Raw genomic sequence first — 20,117 nt, 5'->3', positions numbered from 1 at the left:
TCATCCATCCATTAGGTACAGTATAATAATTGAATAATCTACATCATTCACCACATAATTTAAAATGAACACATACGAAGGTGTTTGGCAATTGCAATTAAACATTTATAAGCACTGCACTGCATTGACTATTGTGCTTTGTCTAGTTCAGAGTTGGTATCTGCATGTCCAAAAAACAGAGTCTGCGACAATGAGTGTACTTTGCTATTTCCGACAAAGTGAGCATTGGCCACTTCCACATGCAGTTTGACGCTCACTTTGCCATTTTCGACAAAGTGAGTATTGGGCACTTTTATGTACACTTTGTCAATTTTGAAACCCTTACATACCTGTGCAAACACAACCATACAAATATTGACAACGCGACTATTATGCTTGACATGGCTGTTTTTAACTATATGACTACAGGGACTGTATTAACAATTTATCATTTCCAATAAGTAGTTAAAATTTCTTTCTATCTAATTTCAATTATTAATTAGAATGGGTGATTGTTCATGCCTTTCAGAAGCTGATCAACGATGTTAATTCACTTTTATTATAAGGTAGCCTTCTATTTTTCAATCGTTTCAATTTGAGCTTGTAACTACCGGGTAATATTTGTAATGGCTATATTGTGGGCTGTGAATGTGAGAGTTTAATCAGAGAGTTTGTAAGAGCATAACTTTACCTTAAGGGGTTAAGATATAAATAAATTGAAAAACAAACATATCAACTTGAAGGTAGACACTTACATTCACAGCTGTCATTTACAAGATGAAAGCCTGCATAACATTCACATGTGTATCCTTGTGGATATGTTTCATTTGGACTTCTATTTATACACTCTTGTTCACAGTCATCTATATTCAGGTCACATTCATCAATATCTGTAAGATTCATAAAGTTAGTAAATATGTACATATTTAGCATCATATAAATATTGTTAATCAGGGGAGATAATGACTAAGACACTTACGCAGACTGTCACTAAAAGACATTCAGTATATCACACCATGCACTGGCCACATAACACTAAGTTTGGGTTGATGCAGAAAAGAGGAGAGAAACTGACATTTTGACATGGACTCTTTGCCTTTTGTCTTTGAACAGAAAATATGGATTATATACCTTGGTTGTTCTACATCATGACAACCTGTGTCATATGGTGCTGTGGTACATGAAATATCAGTCAAAACATTACAAATCACCATTATTACTCTTGATTTTTCATAAATTATGCTTGAATACTTGTAATTTCCACAAAATTTTCTTCATTCAGTCAGAAAATACTTAACCCAAGATTTGTTCAGTACAACAAGTTTAATGACTCATAGTGACAAGGCCCCTCAGGTCACTTGTATTTTCCTCAGCTGAAGGGAGAAAAATATTGGGAATATCTAATTATACTGTGATTAAAGGTAGATTTTGAATGTTTTTCTACTGGCGAATATGATGTAGATGTACTATCTAACATTAAGATCAGTTGATAATATGGATAGAATTACAATACATGTACTTGAAACATCACCAATAATGTATAACACTATGATTTACCTTGACATAATAGTCCATCAGGCTGTAATTGGTATCCTGACCAACAGGAACAACTGTAACCACCATCAAGATTTTCACAATTGTGTTCACATTCATGAATGACCTTATCACCTTCATCACATTCATCAATATCTACAAATATAAATAATTCATATCAACAACAACAGCAATATATCCATTGTTCTTCAAATCATGTAAATGAAAATATGCAACGTATATTTTCACTCTAATAAAAAGTTGTCTATAGTCATGTAGAACTGTACAATTTAACAGACGATATTAGTTCTTAACTAATAAATATAATATTAATCCACAGATGAAGAGACATATTAATTTATATGTACATCTGAAAGAAACAAAACAAATTCTAACTTATAGTAATATACATTGTCATGTAATATTGCACAATTATGCATTGCAGTATTTTTATGTTGTTCCATGCGCAGTGTGCCTTCAAAGCTGAATGTGACATGTCACTGACAAACAGCAATCTCTGATGTACTAAAATTGTATGTTTGGAGTCCCCCTATTCATTGCTATTGGTGACTCACAACATGCCCTCTAAATTCTAAGTCAATTTGATGTGTCACTAACAAGCAACCATTTCCTTTGATAAATTAAATTTCACATAAATTTGGTGTTCCCATATTCCTTTACACTTATAATGGTGGTGCACATGCAAGCAGTTTGCCTTCTAAGCCATTCTAATGTGCTACTGATAAACAGCAATTTCTTGCATTATACCAAAATTTGGAGTTCTCCTATCCCTTATTATGGTTGACTCACAAGCAATTTGATGTGTCATTGACACACAGTAATTTCTTGTGATGCCCCAAAATTTGGATCTTGCAAGAAATCCCATCTTTAATCATTTTGATCCACAGAAACTGCTGTTTTTCATTTATTAGACATATCACACTGATCTAGTATCTTACCTGTACAATTTATACCATCTCCTCTATACCCATTTCTACATACACATTGATAACTTCCAATCTCATTGATACAGGTGGCTTTTTCATGGCATTCAACATCACCCAAACATTCATTGATATCTTAAAAGTAATCATATTACAATGTATTTCAATTACATCCACAATTAACGTTACAAGTTCCATACACATTTAAATTTGTATAAATAATGTCCATCAGTATCACATGCCTACAAATTGATATGTATTTCTACTGTTCATTGAGATACTTCCATGGGAAAAGTATCAACAAAAACAATAATTGGTCAGTTTGAGGATCTAATGAAAAAATAAAATGTCGCTTTGATTCAATAATTTTCTTCTTTTCATAACTGTTCTAACTATATAACAGTCATACCCTTCACATTGCTTTTAGTTCAACTATATGGTTCTAAAATTGATCACAATGTCTTTATTTCCAAAGTTTGCTTTTTTTCCTTTGAATCTGAAATCTTGGAAAATAAAGTGAAGATAAATTTATGTTTACCTGTACAGGATAAACCATTTCCTGTGAAACCTTCATGACACTGACATGCATATGAACCTGGTGTATTTTTACAATCTGCATTTGCATCACATCGATGACTTCCATCTTCACACTCATTGATATCTAAAACATCAGAGCAAATCAAATTAGAAATAAAAAAACCCCACAAAGATCAAAAGATTCAAACTTCGCTTTTCGAAATCATACTGGACATTTTTACATCTGTGCCTCAAGAGCCATATTGACAATACACTATTTTTATTGAATTATAACAACTTAAAGTAATCCAAAATATGAAATGAAGGAGGCATTTTCATGTTTTCCATACTTTTACATATTAATTACCTGGCTATATTTGTCTTGAAAAGATGAAATATTGACGGTAACTAGACTACATTTAGTATATAATATCAAAGATATGGAGGTATTAGGTTTTGCTTTTAAAATCAATTCATTTTAAACATTTTCACAAATTTTATATTTTTCTACTTTTAAGTTTAATTAAGAGATTAATATTTTTGACTGAAACAATTTTTCAAACTTGATATGCCGAGGATCATTCTCACCAATTCTAGTAGTGATGGTATGAGTAAAACACAAAGTCATCTTCATTTCTCCAGTATCATATGATTAAACATACCTGTACAATTATCAGTGTGACCACCACCGTCATATCCAGTATTACATACACAACTGTATGATCCTGGTGTATTGATACATGCAGCATTCTCATCACAGGTATGTGCACCAGTTGCACACTCATCAGTATCTACAGGTTCAAAATTGAAATTGTTTCTTTTTCACAAAAATCTCGAAACATGTGTCCATTTGACCATCTGAAAATTCCCTAAACATCAGGTCATACATACAGAATGCTTTAACTATAATAGCTCCAATCCTAAATACAAAGTCAAATCACCTTCAAAATTCCTACTCTGAGCAGCTAGGTGTGAGGTTCCTTGGTAATAACTATATATTCAGCTAAAATAATATTTTTAATTTCAGACCTGTACTCTCCTGTTCTATGTAACACCCTCCCTCTCAAAATTCGTCTTTTGCCAAACCTAACAATTTTTTAATCTGAACGTAAAAATCACCTTTTTAGAATAAGTTTTTTATTTACTTTTTCCACGTATCTTATTATTCTTTTAATTTTTTTATCCATACTGATTGTATTTTAGTAATTTTCGTGCAGTTTTTCAATTATCTGATGTATACTTTTTAATAAATGAAAATGTTTTTTAACTGTAGAGTATATATTGATGCTATAGTACGTACAATAATAAACAATCATTATTTTGTATTGTTAATACTTACCAACACAGTCAACTCCATTTCCTACAAATCCATCTTTACATTGACATTGATAACTACCAATTGTGTTTGTACAGTCTGCATCTCTATGACAGTCGTTGGGGTAAATGTTAGTTTCATTACACTCATCCACATCATCACATGTTATCCCATCTCCATCATATCCATCAATACATGAACATATATAGGATCCTTGGGTGTTTGTACACAATCCCAGGGTGGCATTGCAATCATGAAGATTACGAACACATTCATCAATATCTACATAATAAAGTAAGGTTATACCCTAGATTATAATTAAAGAATAAAGATATATAAAAAATAATGGGTTTCTCTACAAGTAGCAAGTAAAAGAACATGTTTTGGAAGAAAATTGAAACATTATTTTCCAGTAAGTTATTCCTGACAATTGCATACAGATTAACCATCTACATACTTAAATTCAATATATAAGTTACTCATGGTTGCTTCTAACAAAGATTGTAAACATAATTCATTCAGAGGTTTAGAGAGGGGCTGATAAGACAGATATGAAGTATTAGATTGTCCAAACCATACACAAACTCTTTACCTTGACATCCTTCCTTTAGACCAGTTCCTTCATATCCATCATGACAATTACAAGTAAAGGATCCTATAGTGTCTGTGCAGTTAGCTCTGGTATCACATGGCCTTTCTTCATCACATTCATTAATATCTGTCATAGGTTTAGAAACATTCAGGTAGAACATTATTTATTATGTGTACCACTATACTGTAAACCTGGACATTTTTGTTTAAGTTAAGACATATTTTGCTTTTTGCTGAAAAAATAAAAACACAAAAATAAGTAGTGACTAAAATGCCTTCTCATGTATGAACACAATGTACAATTCTGCTGAAGAGTCAAAATTACACTTTGACAAGTGAAGACTGTAAATCACAAAAAGTCCTTGGACTAGTGGTGAAAATGTCTACGTTTATAGTAAAATGTATATCTCAAAGATTTATATGTTGTTGTTCAACTGATCCTTAGTAACTAAACATTGTCTAATGTTCATATCACAAACAAAGACTAACATATAGTTACATACATTTGGAAAGCTAAAGACTGTTTGCAGTTGAAAGCGCTCAGATTATCAACAGCGCCCTCTATCATGAGAGAACAAGACTGACTGTTTGCAGTCGAAAGCTCTCAGCTTATCAATAATATGTTGTGTGATTGGTCAAAATTTTAGTATCATTTAGAAAGCTGTTTGGCTTGTTATAACCCATTTCATGATCACACAGCTGAAAACATGAAAATATTACCACAACCTTTTAATTAGAACCTCTCGCCTTGGTTCACTTGTTGCCATTAGATGGCATATTAGTAGCAGAGAGGGACCAATACTGGATATGCTATAATTGGTGTGGTTGGCTTGGCAACAAATGATGGAGGTTGAGACTTAATTTAGTTATACTTGAATGCACAGTAATAATATTCTTTTAAAAAATGTGTATATCACTGCTACAGACTTTACTTCAACAAATTGTAGACTGATATAAATATTGGTGAGAAACAAAGATGAAGTAAATTTAGTTGAAGGTAATCCTAAAATTCATTATATAAATCTTGCTGTTACAGTAATATAATAACTATACATGCTGATACACTCTTCTAAACATCAATAAAGAGTGTTTTGCTTGAAAGGTGTTTAAAATTACAGATCGTCATTTCCGATACCTGCTGCAACAGCATACGTCAAAAAGTTGATACATAAATATTGTTCTTAGACTTGTAATTATGATATACTCACTTGTACAGCTAAAACCATCTCCTCTATATTCAGCATTACATGTACAATTATAACTATCTATTGTAATTATGATATACTCACTTGTACAGCTAAAACCATCTCCCCTATATCCAGCATTACATGTACAATTATAACTATCTATTGTAATTATGATATACTCACTTGTACAGCTAAAACCATCTCCTTTATATCCAGCATTACATGTACAATTATAACTATCTATTGTAATTATGATATACTCACTTGTACAGCTAAAAAACCATCTCCTCTATATCCAGCATTACATGTACAATTATAACTATCTATTGTAATTATGATATACTCACTTGTACAGCTAAAACCATCTCCTCTATATCCAGCATTACATGTACAATTATAACTATCTATTGTAATTATGATATACTCACTTGTACAGCTTAAACCATCTCCTCTATATCCAGCATTACATGTACAATTATAACTATCTATTGCAATTATGATATACTCACTTGTACAGCTAAAACCATCTCCTCTATATCCAGCATTACATGTACAGTTATAACTATCTATTGTAATTATGATATACTCACTTGTACAGCTAAAACCATCTCCTCTATATCCAGCATTACATGTACAATTATAACTACCGATTGTGTTTGTACAAGTAGCAACAGTATCACAAAGGTGATAATTTCGGTCACATTCATCAATATCTGAAAATATGAAAATTAACTTAATAAATTAAATATTCTGATTAGGGACTATTGTCTTAAAGGCCAGTTTAAGTGTGAAAAATGGTTGCTTGTTATACATGTATATCTAAAGGATTTATTCATAGCAGTGTGCCTTGTAAGCCAATTTGATTCACAGCAATTTCTTGTGAGACACCAAATTTGATGTTCCTCTGTTAAATACAGTGTGAAGGAGGATCTAAATTCTAATTTGATCATTTGACCCACAAAATATTGTCTTTCATTAGAGCATCAATTACAGCACCCACTGTAATCCCACATGTTGCAGTAATGAAATTATTCTTAAGTCTAAATTGATTCAGATGAAGCATAATTTCAAATTATTACTATACTACTTATAGATAAAATAGACCTTTCATTGACATGTACAATGTCTAATTATTGATATTTTAATAATTTTTTTAATTTTTTTTTGGCGGGGGGGTGGGGGGGGGGTGTGGTAATATATTGTTGTTGTCTGATCATAAAAATAATACCAAGTTGCAGCAAATACAGCTTTAACAAAATTTAATAATAATCAAGGCTAAATAATAATTATAAGTCCTACCTATGCATGTTTTTTTATCGCTGTGTAGTTCATATCCTGCGTGACAACCACAATAGTAACTACCAACTGTATTATGGCAAACTTGATTGCAAAATGTCCCATTTAAGTAGTCTCTCCCTTCAAAGCATTCATCAAAATCTATATTGAGAAAAAATATAGAAATGTTCATGATGAGTAAATATTTCCAAAGGTGAAATTAAAACACTTTTAAAACAGTATTGACAGGTATAAAACTTATGTAACTATATCAGGGATGTATATAGAAAGGCTAGTAGCTGGCAACATTAACCACTTACTCTGCAATGTTTTGCCAGCTACTTTTTCATTAATTTGATTAAAAATTCTTTGTTTCAACTAGTAAATTTCTGTTGTTGGGAGGATTCATGGGTCTCAATCACAGACATCACCACCCTCTTTTCACATTTTACAGACTATTTTTTTAAAAGATTTCTTCATCACTGTATATGCAATTATCACTCCAGTATTCAGACTTAGTCAGTGATGCAGTAATGTGCCTTGGTTTAGGAAGCAAATTATTTTTCACATTAAATTCATCCACTCTGTTGTGGTCATGATACAATGGTCCATGATAAATGTTTTGATATTATTATTTTCTCCAAAGACTTAACTTGTGAGTGTCCACTTTGTTTGGTATCCACACTTGACAACTTGATTTAATAAGTAATCTAGAATTTATAGTTATATGTACAATCACAGACTTTTTGTATAGAATAATATATATCAACCATTAGGCAATATTACCAGTAGTACAATGTTAGCTAGCACATGGCATATACAATTCCAAAGGAAATAATAAACATCATTTCTTACATGAATATATAAAGAAGATTTCAGCAAATACATTTTACAAACCTGCACATTTGATGCCATCACCATCTAGTCCAGATGGACAGGATCCACATGTAAACCCATCATGAGAATCATCATGTGGAGCTACTTCATCAAAACACAACACATCGGTATAACAAGGTCCATCCTGACATCCATCATAATCTGCTTCACAGAAGTCACCAGTCCAACCATTGGCACAGATACATGGAACAACCTGTATCATGTCAAAAACACCATTTGATCTTATAATGTAGAACTTAGATTTCAGATAGTCCTACATTTTTTATGAAGACTAATATTTTGACAATGTATCAAATAATTAAATTATGGATTGGCGGGATAATGAAAAGTATTTCTTGACATAATTATTAAACATAACTGTAGTCTGTACTTCTTTATATGTACAATGTAGTATGGTACTCTTACTCAAACATTCCCTTGCAGCTGTCAGGGTGCAACTGCTAGACTCTAGAGAGATTGATATTCAGATATCAAAACTAACATGAACCTGTATATTTTAAAGTTAATAAGAGCACGATTGAGAGATTGAGTACAAAAATAATGTATTTAGGCAACTGAATACATGCAATTTGTACTCTATATTATATAACCCTGAGTTAGCCAATGTATAATATGCATATATTGCAGCTAATTATTAATGGATTCCTAATATCTCAAGCTTAAAGAAAGAAGCCACATGGGTGAGCAATGGGTAATATCTATTTTGTATTTTTAATCAGTAAAACAACTTTACCATCTTTTCTCACTTGAAATTTTGAAAAAAAACCCAATGTGAAACAGCATTGACAGGATCCATGTTTCTAACTCTGAGTCAATAAATTGTAAACAAATAAAAAGTGTGTAAAAAGTTTGTTATTTTATGTACAATAGCAACCATTTTTATAGACATTTATTTAAAGTTTTGTAATTTATTGAGCTACGAAAATGGACTTGGTATATGATATTCAACATTGTTTTTTTTTGTGTACAACAAATGTACAAAAACATAAATTAAATAAAGGTGTTCCATCAATTAAATATCTAAAATAAATGCCCAATCCTCATCCTTCTGGCATCTTTAAAACATTCAACATGTTGTCATGGAAACCTTATGACTCACCTTAAAATTATCATTGACAACATCACTTCCATTAGTTGAACCCATAAAATCACAAACGCCATTATTCTTACAATCACACAACCTTACTACAACTACAAATGTTGTAGAAGCATCTTTATCGTCTGAAGCAATGTATGCCACTTTCACTTTATTTGTGTCTTTTGGTGTCCATTCAAATCGTCCATAGGTATAACATGGTGATGAGCCAACTGGAAGGACAATGAGATTGATTAAACACAAAAACTTACCCAATTAATAGTATATTTTATCACTATCATTTAGTTATCATAACTGTTTTCGTCATTGGGGTAGAATTACTAATGCGATGCTAAATACTGTTGCATGAAAATTTACATGCGTCTCCAACTACTTTACCCAGCTGTATGCATTGCAATACAATGTGATGCAACACCTATGGATGATGATTATTGAAGTGTCAACACAAGCAAAATAGGTGAGTAGTAGTCACAACTTCGAGTCCAGAATCTCTACATGCTTATACTTCTCAGGACAGCCATTGAGAAGTAGACACATACCTTTATCAACAAATATATCCCCACCAGGTACATCTTCCTGTAGACTGTATTTGACATCATCGCCATTAGGGTCTGTAGCAATAACACATTCGACTACTTCCACACCTACTGTAGCATTGATGACTGTGTTTGCTGTTATGTTGGGTGGGAAATTAGCTGTTGAAGTAATGCAAATGATAAATTCAATATAAGGTATATGGAATATACTGTAGCATTGATTGCTGTGTTTGCTGTTATGTTGGGTGGGAAAGTGGCTGTTTAAGTAATGCAAACAAGGAGTTCAAATTAAGGTATATACATGTAGAATAAACTTATCTCTGTGGCCTACTATAAAACATACACATGAAGTATTTCCAATATTCAGCTATTTCATAGTAGTAAACTGAAGACAGTTCATGCATCTTTAAATAAAAATTCAGTGTGGCTTGGCCATTTCAGTGCTTAATTGAACTGTTTACAGAACTATAATGATTTTAGAGTTTCATTATGAAGATTAAATTTGATTGATTGATTGATTGACTGACTGACTGACTGACTGACTGACTGTTGATTGATTGATTGATTGATTGACTGATTGATTGATTGATTAAATGACTGATTGATTGATTGATTGAATGAATGATTGATCAATTAACTGACTGACTGACTGACTGTTGATTGATTGATTGATTGATTGATTGATTGACTGACTGACTGACTGTAGATTGATTGATTGATTGATTGTCTGATTGATTGATTGTTCGATTGATTGATTGATTGATTGATTGACTGACTGATTTTCCTACCTAGGTCGTCAGCATCTTGTTGAAATGCTGCTGATGTAGACAGGGTAGCTGTACCCAAAGCTGCATTGCCAGTAGCAAGGACATCATAGTAACATTCTGTATCAGCTCCACAAGTATTTTCAGCAAGTCGTACTCGGTCTTTATCTTCTTCAAGGTCTTCAGTGAACAATGGCACAAATTCTAAATCATTGAAGTCTTCCCATGTAGTTCCATCCTCATACGTGAAGAGTGATTCTTCCTCTGAGACTCTCCCTGATATATATAAAGTACAGAAATTAGTTATTGTGATATCACTAAATGTCAGTTTGCTAAATAGTGTACTTGACATATTTCAACTAGTGCAGAATTAAACATTTAATGAATTGAATTGAATTCTAGCCATATATATACCTGCAATAGAATAGCAACAATAATGATCATTCATTGTCTTGGTTGAGACCATATGACATCCACTCTACACACACACATACATGTAAATTGACTTTCAAACACTTATAATACATAATGTAAAAGTTTACAGGGAAAAAGCAGTCAGAACTTTTGGAAACCATTGTGTCACATCCATGCAATAAGGTCATGTCTGCTATTGTATTGTATAGCAGATATGACCTACTTATTGCGCTGATGCGAGTTTTGTTGAGACCATCCAATTTTCACTTGTGCATAATGTAAATGTGTTTTGATATCTGCTACATTTGCAAACTTCACTTACATGTTTCACCAAATTCAAAGTAATCCCTCTCATTGTGTAAAGGATCTTGTAGTGTACCATCACGTCTTTGAAAATCATTGTCTGGATCTCCATCCCAGACCCCTGGAATTAGAAAAGAATAATTTTGTACAAGTTAGAAGTACTTCTGTTTTGTATCACAGAGGTTATACAGGCTGTGATGTTTTATAAGTTTGGTTTAAAAAATATAATGCTATGAAATAAACTAGTCAACTTGTAATCTACACTGAACATGTTCAAATGCCAAGGACTGTCCCACAGTGGGATTATTTCTATTATTGTTACATTCACTGTAATATCCATCTGAGGTAATATGAAGGGTTATAGCTCTTCTGCACGGGTCTAGGCAACCGATTGCAAGACTAGATTATTTGTAGTTAGAAACAATGTGACACATTGTTTGCAATGTAGCATGTTTAATAAGTATCAATAACATGATACCACATTTCCCACAATGCACCATTCAAGATATTCAAGACAGCTCGCAAGTTTCTTATTGTATTATTGCAAGAAACATGACTGTTTAAATGTTAACTTGTGATCACATCATCTTGTATATGACTGTTTAACTTACCAAGAAGACCAACTGTTTGACCTTTGAACTCTTCAGGAGCACTGAACACGACATCTAACACATTTTCCACAACACCAACAGAGATTGAGATACCAGAGGCAAACGTGGCCACTGTTCTATTACGAACTGCTGTACCATTGACAACTTCAGGCTGTGTTGCTATCTTTAGATCTGTCGTGTTATAAGCTATGAGATCTGAAATGTAGGAGCAGAACTAAGTGTATAAAATAACATGTGTTAAAGTTAGATGATACATAAATAATGGATGAATAAGCAAAGACAGGTGTTTAATGAGGTTGTTCTGCAAAGATCACATTTTTTGAAATAATGCAAGGTAGTTCAAATTGGTAGGAATTTCATTCAAAATGTTCAGATATATATCAATGATAATTTTCACAGATATTCGCATTACAAATACTTAATTAGGAATAATTAAATACCATTTGCTTAAAAATTGTGATGAAAACCCATAATATGATAATAAGGATATGTTACTTACACAAAATTACATGCTATCTGCATACAAATATCCAAAAAAACATGTCATACATGTACACAAAATATGCACTAAGGTTTACACTACACACATGGGATATCCAACATAAAGTTAGTAAGGAGTGAATATGGGGAAAAGTACATTCTGATTGTTGAGATCTGCTTTGTGGTTGTGTATCTTTTAGTAATCAATGGTGTGGATGGCTTTAGTGAGATAACAAATGAAGTCATTCTCTTGTGAAATGGAGATGAGACAGAGCTAATTTAGAATGACATGGTGCAGGAGCAAATATAGAGCCATTACAAGGTTCCAACTGATTGGGAAACAATATAGCATTACACAGATATTCATAATTACAATCATTAACAATGCAGGAAAAATGTACAAACTTTTTCTATGGTTTTCTAACTAATCAGGTTGAACCTTATATAAAGGAATTCACAGATATATGTACTGTATGAATGCAAACTAGACACTTTACCATGATCTATGAACTTCAGTATATGCTTGATACTGAGATGTCTCATGAAGTGATGTAAATGCTTTTATGATGCAGTTATCGATGACATTTATCTAAGCTGGCGCCTCATCTGACACTAGATGTATTGGCTGAATGATGAAATATTGGTGAAGATGTTCTCTGGATAAATGCTGTCAAAGAATCTGCTGTAATAAATAATTAGATATTATTCCCATTTTTCTTCATTCAGCCAAGGAAAATATGAGTGACCTAAGGGGCCTTTTCACTACGAGTTGCTAGATGACTAGTGACGACACTTAGGTCATAAGTATTTTCCAGCTGAATGAAGAAAAATATTGGAGAATAATATAATTATACCAGGGATAGTAATACCAAAGAAAAATCGAGGAAAGTAATGGCACTTTTGACCGTTTAGACTCATATTTTGAACACACCAGATCTAGTGATGTAGACCACATTGTGACCAGAGCACAGGGTAAAGGACAAATAATCAATTTTGTACTCGCAATTTTCCAGATTTCTAATATTATTTTCTGTATATTTCAAATAAAGTTTTAAATACTTTTTCCTCGCACTGTTTTCTTCTCACAGTACTACCATTAGTCGGATCAGTAGATGATTACACTCACGGCATAATGCGTTAATTTGGGCAAATAGTGAGTTTGTTCTAGCAAGCTACTAATTAATGCAAAGCTGATAAACTCAGATAAGACATTGATATCAGGTAGGAAATAGAAAAAAAACAGTGAGAGGAAAAAGTATTTAAAACTTTATTTGAAATATACAGAAAATAATATTAGAAATATGGAAAATCGTGAGTACAAAATTGATTATTTGTCCTTTACCCTGTGACCAGAGTACAGATATTCCATATTTTTTGTTCATGGCTAATGAATGGTATTATATGGTAGTTTTTATGCATATGTGTTGCAGTAAATGTGCCAATATTATGGATTTGGAAAGGATGTAGATGTTCTGATTGCTCATATACATGTACATGTATGACTCTACAGTGTACACTATATCTACACATTCATCATCTATACAATATACACTGTATCAGCAAAGTTGCTTACAATAAGTATGACATCATTACAAATAGATAAACCCAAAATTGGTATGGGTCTTAGTTAAAGAAATAACTCGCCAGAAGTTGCTTATATTAAACAAGCAGCTCAGTCCATGGAAATTGTCCTGGTGTTTAGTACAAAATACTTTCTTGTCAAATTATCCTTTTTAAAATTGTCCTGACTTTTACTGAAATTGCTTTTCTAGAATATCTATTTTTAAGCAAATAGCAATGCACAAATTGCCCTGGTTTGAGCAATAGTATTTTTCTTGGAATTGACTTGGTTTGTAGAAGATAGCAACTAAGATTAATATCCTAATGTATAGCATACCTAGAGTAAGGATAGACTTGTCAAAGTATTCTCCATCAAGAAGGATTTCAAAGTCTGTTCTGTCTTCATTCAATGTCATCTGGACCTATAAAAGTAAGACAAAAATAGACAGTCTGTATATGATTAAAGCGATTTCATTGATATGACATATTACATATAAAAATGGATTTAAAAGCCAACAATTAAAGATACCATTTTTTTAAAAAAAAGAAAAAAAGTCACTACATTCGTGTCCATGTATTGGAATGGTCCAGTCACTAATCAATAAATGTCCATTTCACAAGATTTTATTCTTTGATTAGGTAGATCAGTTTTTCAAAATATTTCAAATGTCATATTTCAAATATCATCAGATTCGCCTCACACATTGGTCAACCTCTTGGAGCAACACAAAATATCTTACAGTCTGCAGATTCAGTGAATGCTATATTTATCAAAGATGCAAATGTTGTATATTTACTGTTATAAGTAAATACAAGCACATATAAACTCACAAATGGTACAATTTCTAGTAACACAAGTATCCATGAAAGTGATAGTGAATTCATACCAAAGATGAGTTTTCTTGTTGGGCAGCAAAGGCAACAAATATGGTAGCATTTGCTAACACGTCATCATCTGTTTGTACTTCTTCAGCTGGTCTGTCAGTACGCCCTTGTAGCTGAAAGAACATCTGAGTTACATTAACCAAAGTATATTCACCAAGTCCATTGAATGTATAGTTGGCTCCATCTAATGTCACTAAATGGGGATCACCAAACATCCAACCTAAAGAAAGAAATAAGAATTGTAGAATTAATAATTATGTGGATATTAACGGTAATATGTGCCTTGCAAAGAAAAACTCTTAAACTGTGCTGTTTTGTGCTCAATAAAAGTCAACCTATTCTCGGTTAAAATAAATATAAAATCAGGAATCACTTCACAATTTTCTTAGTGATGTCAAAATTATGTTACGGGGGGAGGAGATGCACAAAAGTAAGAGTTGAAGATGACATATTTTCAAATTATTGTTTCCCATCAATGAACAAAGTTTACACCATCAACCCAAACATTTTCTGAAAGGTTTTTCTCTCCGCTACAATGCCATTGTGTTTTCTACTGTCATTGACTGAAAGTGACAGTGTGTTTCAGGTATGAATAGAAGTGTCTTGATATCAAGATAAGATCATCTGTCACCAGAAATTTCTTTAGTGTTTTCGAATGTTCACTTCATACATAATTAAAGGGCATCCAGCTTTTTCTGTTATCTATTGTTCTTTGACAAGAACACCCCACAAAAGTTGACACATTATAATGGGGAAGTTTCCAATTTAGAATCCAAACTGGCTAGCATTGCGAAATACATTCTAATAACTCTATATGAAAATAAAGGATTATTGATTTTCTTGAAAACAAGATGGTGAATCTCAAGACCCATAACAGCTACCTATAGTATAATACAGCAAGTTTTGAAAGATTTGAATCTTTGATTTTCAGGCAAACTTTAATATCTACACCTTAACATGTTAGACTGTGAAATACAGTCATGAGTGGTGTTCAGAAAAGTCTCTGTTACATAGCAGAAACTATATGTCTTTGTGGAGTTTGATTCACAAGATGCATTATTGTTTAGCTAGTAAGGACTATACACATTCAATGATTTAATTGTTTCCCAAAACATTGAATACAAATACAAAATGTATTTTACCAGTAGTGGGAGGTAAATATCGGGAACAAGTACCACTAGGTCTTTTTTCTTCATATTTTTCACAAAATTCTGGATCCTGTGACAATTCACAACACCAGTATCTTGGATACAAGTCTTCATCTGAATGGAAGAAAAAAATATCAATTTAGTGTTGTGTGCAGAAATACATGTATTGCAAGATTATCACTTAGGACTGACGTGAAATATTTCTATTTTGTTCTGTTCTCACAACAACCCATAACTATAATGATTGTTTACCAAAATAATCTAGACGAAATGCTGTAGTTGCTGTATGGTTGTTGCAGGCCAACTGTTGTCATTATGTCTATACCCATGGCCACTGACACACACTGCATACATGTACATGTTTAAGGTACACTGTCTGATCTAGTCAACCAGTGTTTGTAGGAATCGACCATCCTTAAAGTCCTCTTAATCTCTGTCTTATTTGTACTAGAAGGATATAAACTAGATGAGAGCTATTAATGTGAACAGAATCTGCTTTCTATCTATGACCAGGTTTTGGCAAAATTCACTGTCTCACACTAGTTGAAATACTGGTGTCTCCACACATTTATGAATGTATAGAGACAGTGGGATGGACTGTACGCATTGCTTGTAAAAAGTTGTATAGAGCAATGTTAGTATTAAACCATAGACAGTCTATGATTATAACCCATTATGAAAACAACATTGTACCACTGTGTATGATTGTACTTACTTAGATAATTCTCGTATTCGTCCCAGTTAAAGGCGGTCCATCCTCCCCAGCTTATTACAAATTGATGGCGTTCTGTAAAACTACTGTCCCAGGTAGTAGAATAACCTTCAATAAATGAATGATCTTCTCTGTAACAACATCTTTGACCAGCACCAAACAAGTTTGGGAAGGCTGTTTGTAAACAAAAGGCCGTACCTGGAAAAATATTGAATAAAAGACAATCTGAACAGAAGCAACAGACAATGCTAGTTATAAAGAACATAATCCCTGTATGATTTTTGTTTTAGTTCTAAAAAAAATAATCATTTTATGCAAATATTTGCTTCTTCTTGGGGTGCGCTTCTTTTTTTGTGTGCAATCTCAATACATACTTTGGCAATTCAATTGCATGACCTAGTAAAAAGGCATAGCAAAGTTAATCCTTTTTCTCATTTACTTATAAGAAGCATGGATGCACAAAAATTCCTGCAAAAGCTGAAGTGACAATATGTGAAATAATTGTTGTTTATAGTATATGTTGTAATTAGATAATCTGATTAAGTTCTTCTGGCATCATTTCTTTGGTAGTCTTTTTAATGACAGCAACTATATATATATTCTAACAAAGGACAGCAAAGTTAGTAGGGCAAGAATAAGTAAGGAGAGAATGGCATTTTACATGTTATCATTTCATACAGCGCAAGTCACATAAATATTGATACTACCCTAAGGTTTGTACCTGCTTACCTTCAAGGTTATTAATTTGTTCCAACAAATCTCGATTCTGTGAACGTGCCATTGGTGGGAGATTATCAGCTAAGTCTCTATTAGCTGAAGATCCTCTTCCAAATGAATTGTCACTTTTCCCTTGACTAAATGCACATGGGCATATTCCCAATCCCCAATTCCATGTAAACGGGTCAGGTTGTCGATTGTACCAATTTAAACATTCCTGTTTCACATTATATGTGTCCTCATTGTTGTCCTCAACTCTAAATATCCAGCGTCCTTTAAGTTTTGTATTTCCCTTCTCCTTATCAGGTCTGTATCGGTTATCTAATTCTGTATGAGCATTTTCAATTTCATCTTGGTTCCCTTGACCACTATTATAACCTATGATAGCATTGTTAGTATTTCGGGCTTCAGTATTCCATAACATTTCATCTTCCTTATAGTTTGCAAGAATAAATCCGTATCTACCATCTGTAGCAAGGACACCTTGGAATGTGTTTGGCTAGAAGAAATTTAATGAAATTCAATACACAGAATTATTAGATAGACAAACAAACAGACAGACAGACAGACAGACAGACAGACAGACAGGCTGGCAGGCAGGTAGAGACAGACAGAGACAGACAGACAGCACTGCCAGCAACAGAAAGACAGACAGACAGACAGACAGACTGGCAGGCAGGTTGAGACATGTAGACAGACAGACAGACAGGCAGACAGCCAGCTAGCCAGCGACAGACAGACAGACATACAGACAGACAGACAGATAAAAGATAAACAAATGTTCATATTGTAGTTGTTATGAATGTGATACCTATCATTGATGAACAATTTTACACACTTTTCATATACATGTATCTCTACGAATGAGATAATATTGTCAAGCAAATATATAACTCATGAAATAACCGATGCTTTTTCTTGGTCGTAGCATTCAGAAATGAGACAAGGTTCACATAAAGATATACTGTGCAGTTTAATAGTGTTTGTAACTTAGTAAAGCATTAACCATTTATCCTGGATCCCATAACCACATTTACTGATTAGAGTGCTATATGTCAGAACAATCAAGTGTAACAGTTACAGTTAATATTGTAAACAGAAAGTTTATTTACAACATGATTAATTTCTATAAATGATAAAAGCATCATGTCAGCCTACATCGATGCATCAATTGCACTATCTTGAATCATTTATCTTGTCTTTACAAAATATAACTTTGTATGTAGTTTTCTCTCTCACTTAACTCATCAAGCACACTTTTTTTTTATCAGTTGTATTAAAGACTGCCAAGAATGTCACTTACCGTGTTCTTTGAGTATTTTGCATAAAAGCAAGGGACATCCACCCATGTTACTATGGTAACCCAGTTAGCTATAAATTCAAAGTCTGGTTCATACTGATCCTCAATTCTTTCATTCACAGAATCAATGATTTCTTGTTTTTCAGGATCCAATTCACCTTTAGTGTTATCATATACCTACAACAATAAACACATGAGGGTTGTGATGGCATGTTACTATACTGTCACTGGTTTTACCTACAGTAAAGGTTTGTACTTTTTTCATTTTTTGTGAGTGTGGGTCACCAACATACCGTAAGTTGTATAGATCTGAATCACAAGTCTAAGAATTGTTGTATAATACAAAATATGTTGCTATATTGTTAATCATTGATAAGTGTATACAGTTCATTACATTTCCTACCAAAGTAGAAAATGCATTTAATTCTTACTTTACTTGTGTGAATTTTTATCTTGATATAGAGAAAAGTTGAGAAATCCTAAAACCTTTCACTGCACAATGGCATTGTGGCAATTCTGGATTTGCTACAATTCCATTGTGTTACCATCTTGTACACAGAACCAGAAACGCCACCTTTTCATGCAGTGTTAGAGAACATTTTTGAGAAATGATGCAAGAATGCAAATTGGTTGAAGATTGGTTCATGTTCTTGCAGAAAGGATGCATAAAACTTTTATTTACTTGTGATTACAATAGAACATAAGTTTCTGAGTAACAGAATTCTCGATTTGTTCCCACAAATTCTTGAAGGTAAGAATTAAATTTGATGCCAAAGATTTGAGAATGATGGTAAAATGTAAGAATTGAATGAACTATTCATATTTTCCAATTGCCAAATTACTTTTGATGTAAAAACTTATCTTGCTCATTCTTTCTCTGTCAACAATTATCAGTAATTTAATTGCACTTTGGGATAATACATTATTTCTGATTTTTCAAAATCACAAGTAAGGAAAGACGCACAAGCAGTATTGTGGTACTATAATGTAAGCATTAGCCTAGTTTTGAAAGAACAAATTATTATGGTTGCTTTATAGCCACTTGTAGGGTAAAGGGAAAGTTGTGTAAAGTCTTTAACAAGTAATTATGTTGGTACATTGTACAAGATAATAATTGAGAAAGGGGTTAAGTTTGGCAAAAAATACATTCACATGATTCTTGTACATGAAATGCAAAAAAACTAATATACCAAAGATATAACTACATTATAAACACTGACAGCCTGTTTCAATAATAGGGAACTTGCAATCCAGACTGACCATGCTCAGATGCGAAGGCCGACTATAATATGGGATTATCTGAGGCTATCGTAATACGTAATCAGGAGCTATAGACTGATAAAATAAACCTCCC

General features: G+C 32.8%; 1 protein-coding gene across 1 annotated transcript in view; it reads right to left on the bottom strand.

The window, feature by feature from the left end:
* Positions 1–20,117, bottom strand: part of LOC144447117 (uncharacterized) — a 95,366-nt gene that overhangs the window by 20,389 nt on the left and 54,860 nt on the right. The window contains exons 18-38 of the mRNA XM_078137023.1: positions 18,767–18,940; positions 17,476–17,962; positions 16,750–16,944; positions 16,029–16,148; positions 14,889–15,106; positions 14,339–14,423; positions 11,962–12,156; positions 11,370–11,471; positions 10,658–10,909; positions 9,873–10,028; positions 9,337–9,545; positions 8,238–8,430; positions 7,365–7,502; positions 6,656–6,778; positions 4,880–5,005; positions 4,312–4,569; positions 3,635–3,763; positions 2,995–3,117; positions 2,472–2,591; positions 1,537–1,668; positions 735–869 (exon numbers count right to left, since the gene is read on the bottom strand). Of these exons, the coding sequence (XP_077993149.1) occupies positions 735–869; positions 1,537–1,668; positions 2,472–2,591; positions 2,995–3,117; positions 3,635–3,763; positions 4,312–4,569; positions 4,880–5,005; positions 6,656–6,778; positions 7,365–7,502; positions 8,238–8,430; positions 9,337–9,545; positions 9,873–10,028; positions 10,658–10,909; positions 11,370–11,471; positions 11,962–12,156; positions 14,339–14,423; positions 14,889–15,106; positions 16,029–16,148; positions 16,750–16,944; positions 17,476–17,962; positions 18,767–18,940 (3,670 nt within the window). The remainder of the gene's footprint in view (positions 1–734; positions 870–1,536; positions 1,669–2,471; positions 2,592–2,994; positions 3,118–3,634; positions 3,764–4,311; positions 4,570–4,879; positions 5,006–6,655; positions 6,779–7,364; positions 7,503–8,237; positions 8,431–9,336; positions 9,546–9,872; positions 10,029–10,657; positions 10,910–11,369; positions 11,472–11,961; positions 12,157–14,338; positions 14,424–14,888; positions 15,107–16,028; positions 16,149–16,749; positions 16,945–17,475; positions 17,963–18,766; positions 18,941–20,117) is intronic.

The sequence above is a fragment of the Glandiceps talaboti genome, chromosome 16 (genome assembly GCF_964340395.1).
Source record: "Glandiceps talaboti chromosome 16, keGlaTala1.1, whole genome shotgun sequence".
Classification (NCBI taxonomy): domain Eukaryota; kingdom Metazoa; phylum Hemichordata; class Enteropneusta; family Spengelidae; genus Glandiceps; species Glandiceps talaboti.
The sequence above is the reverse complement of the archived record's forward strand: the minus strand, read 5'-3'. Positions and strand labels throughout refer to the sequence as shown.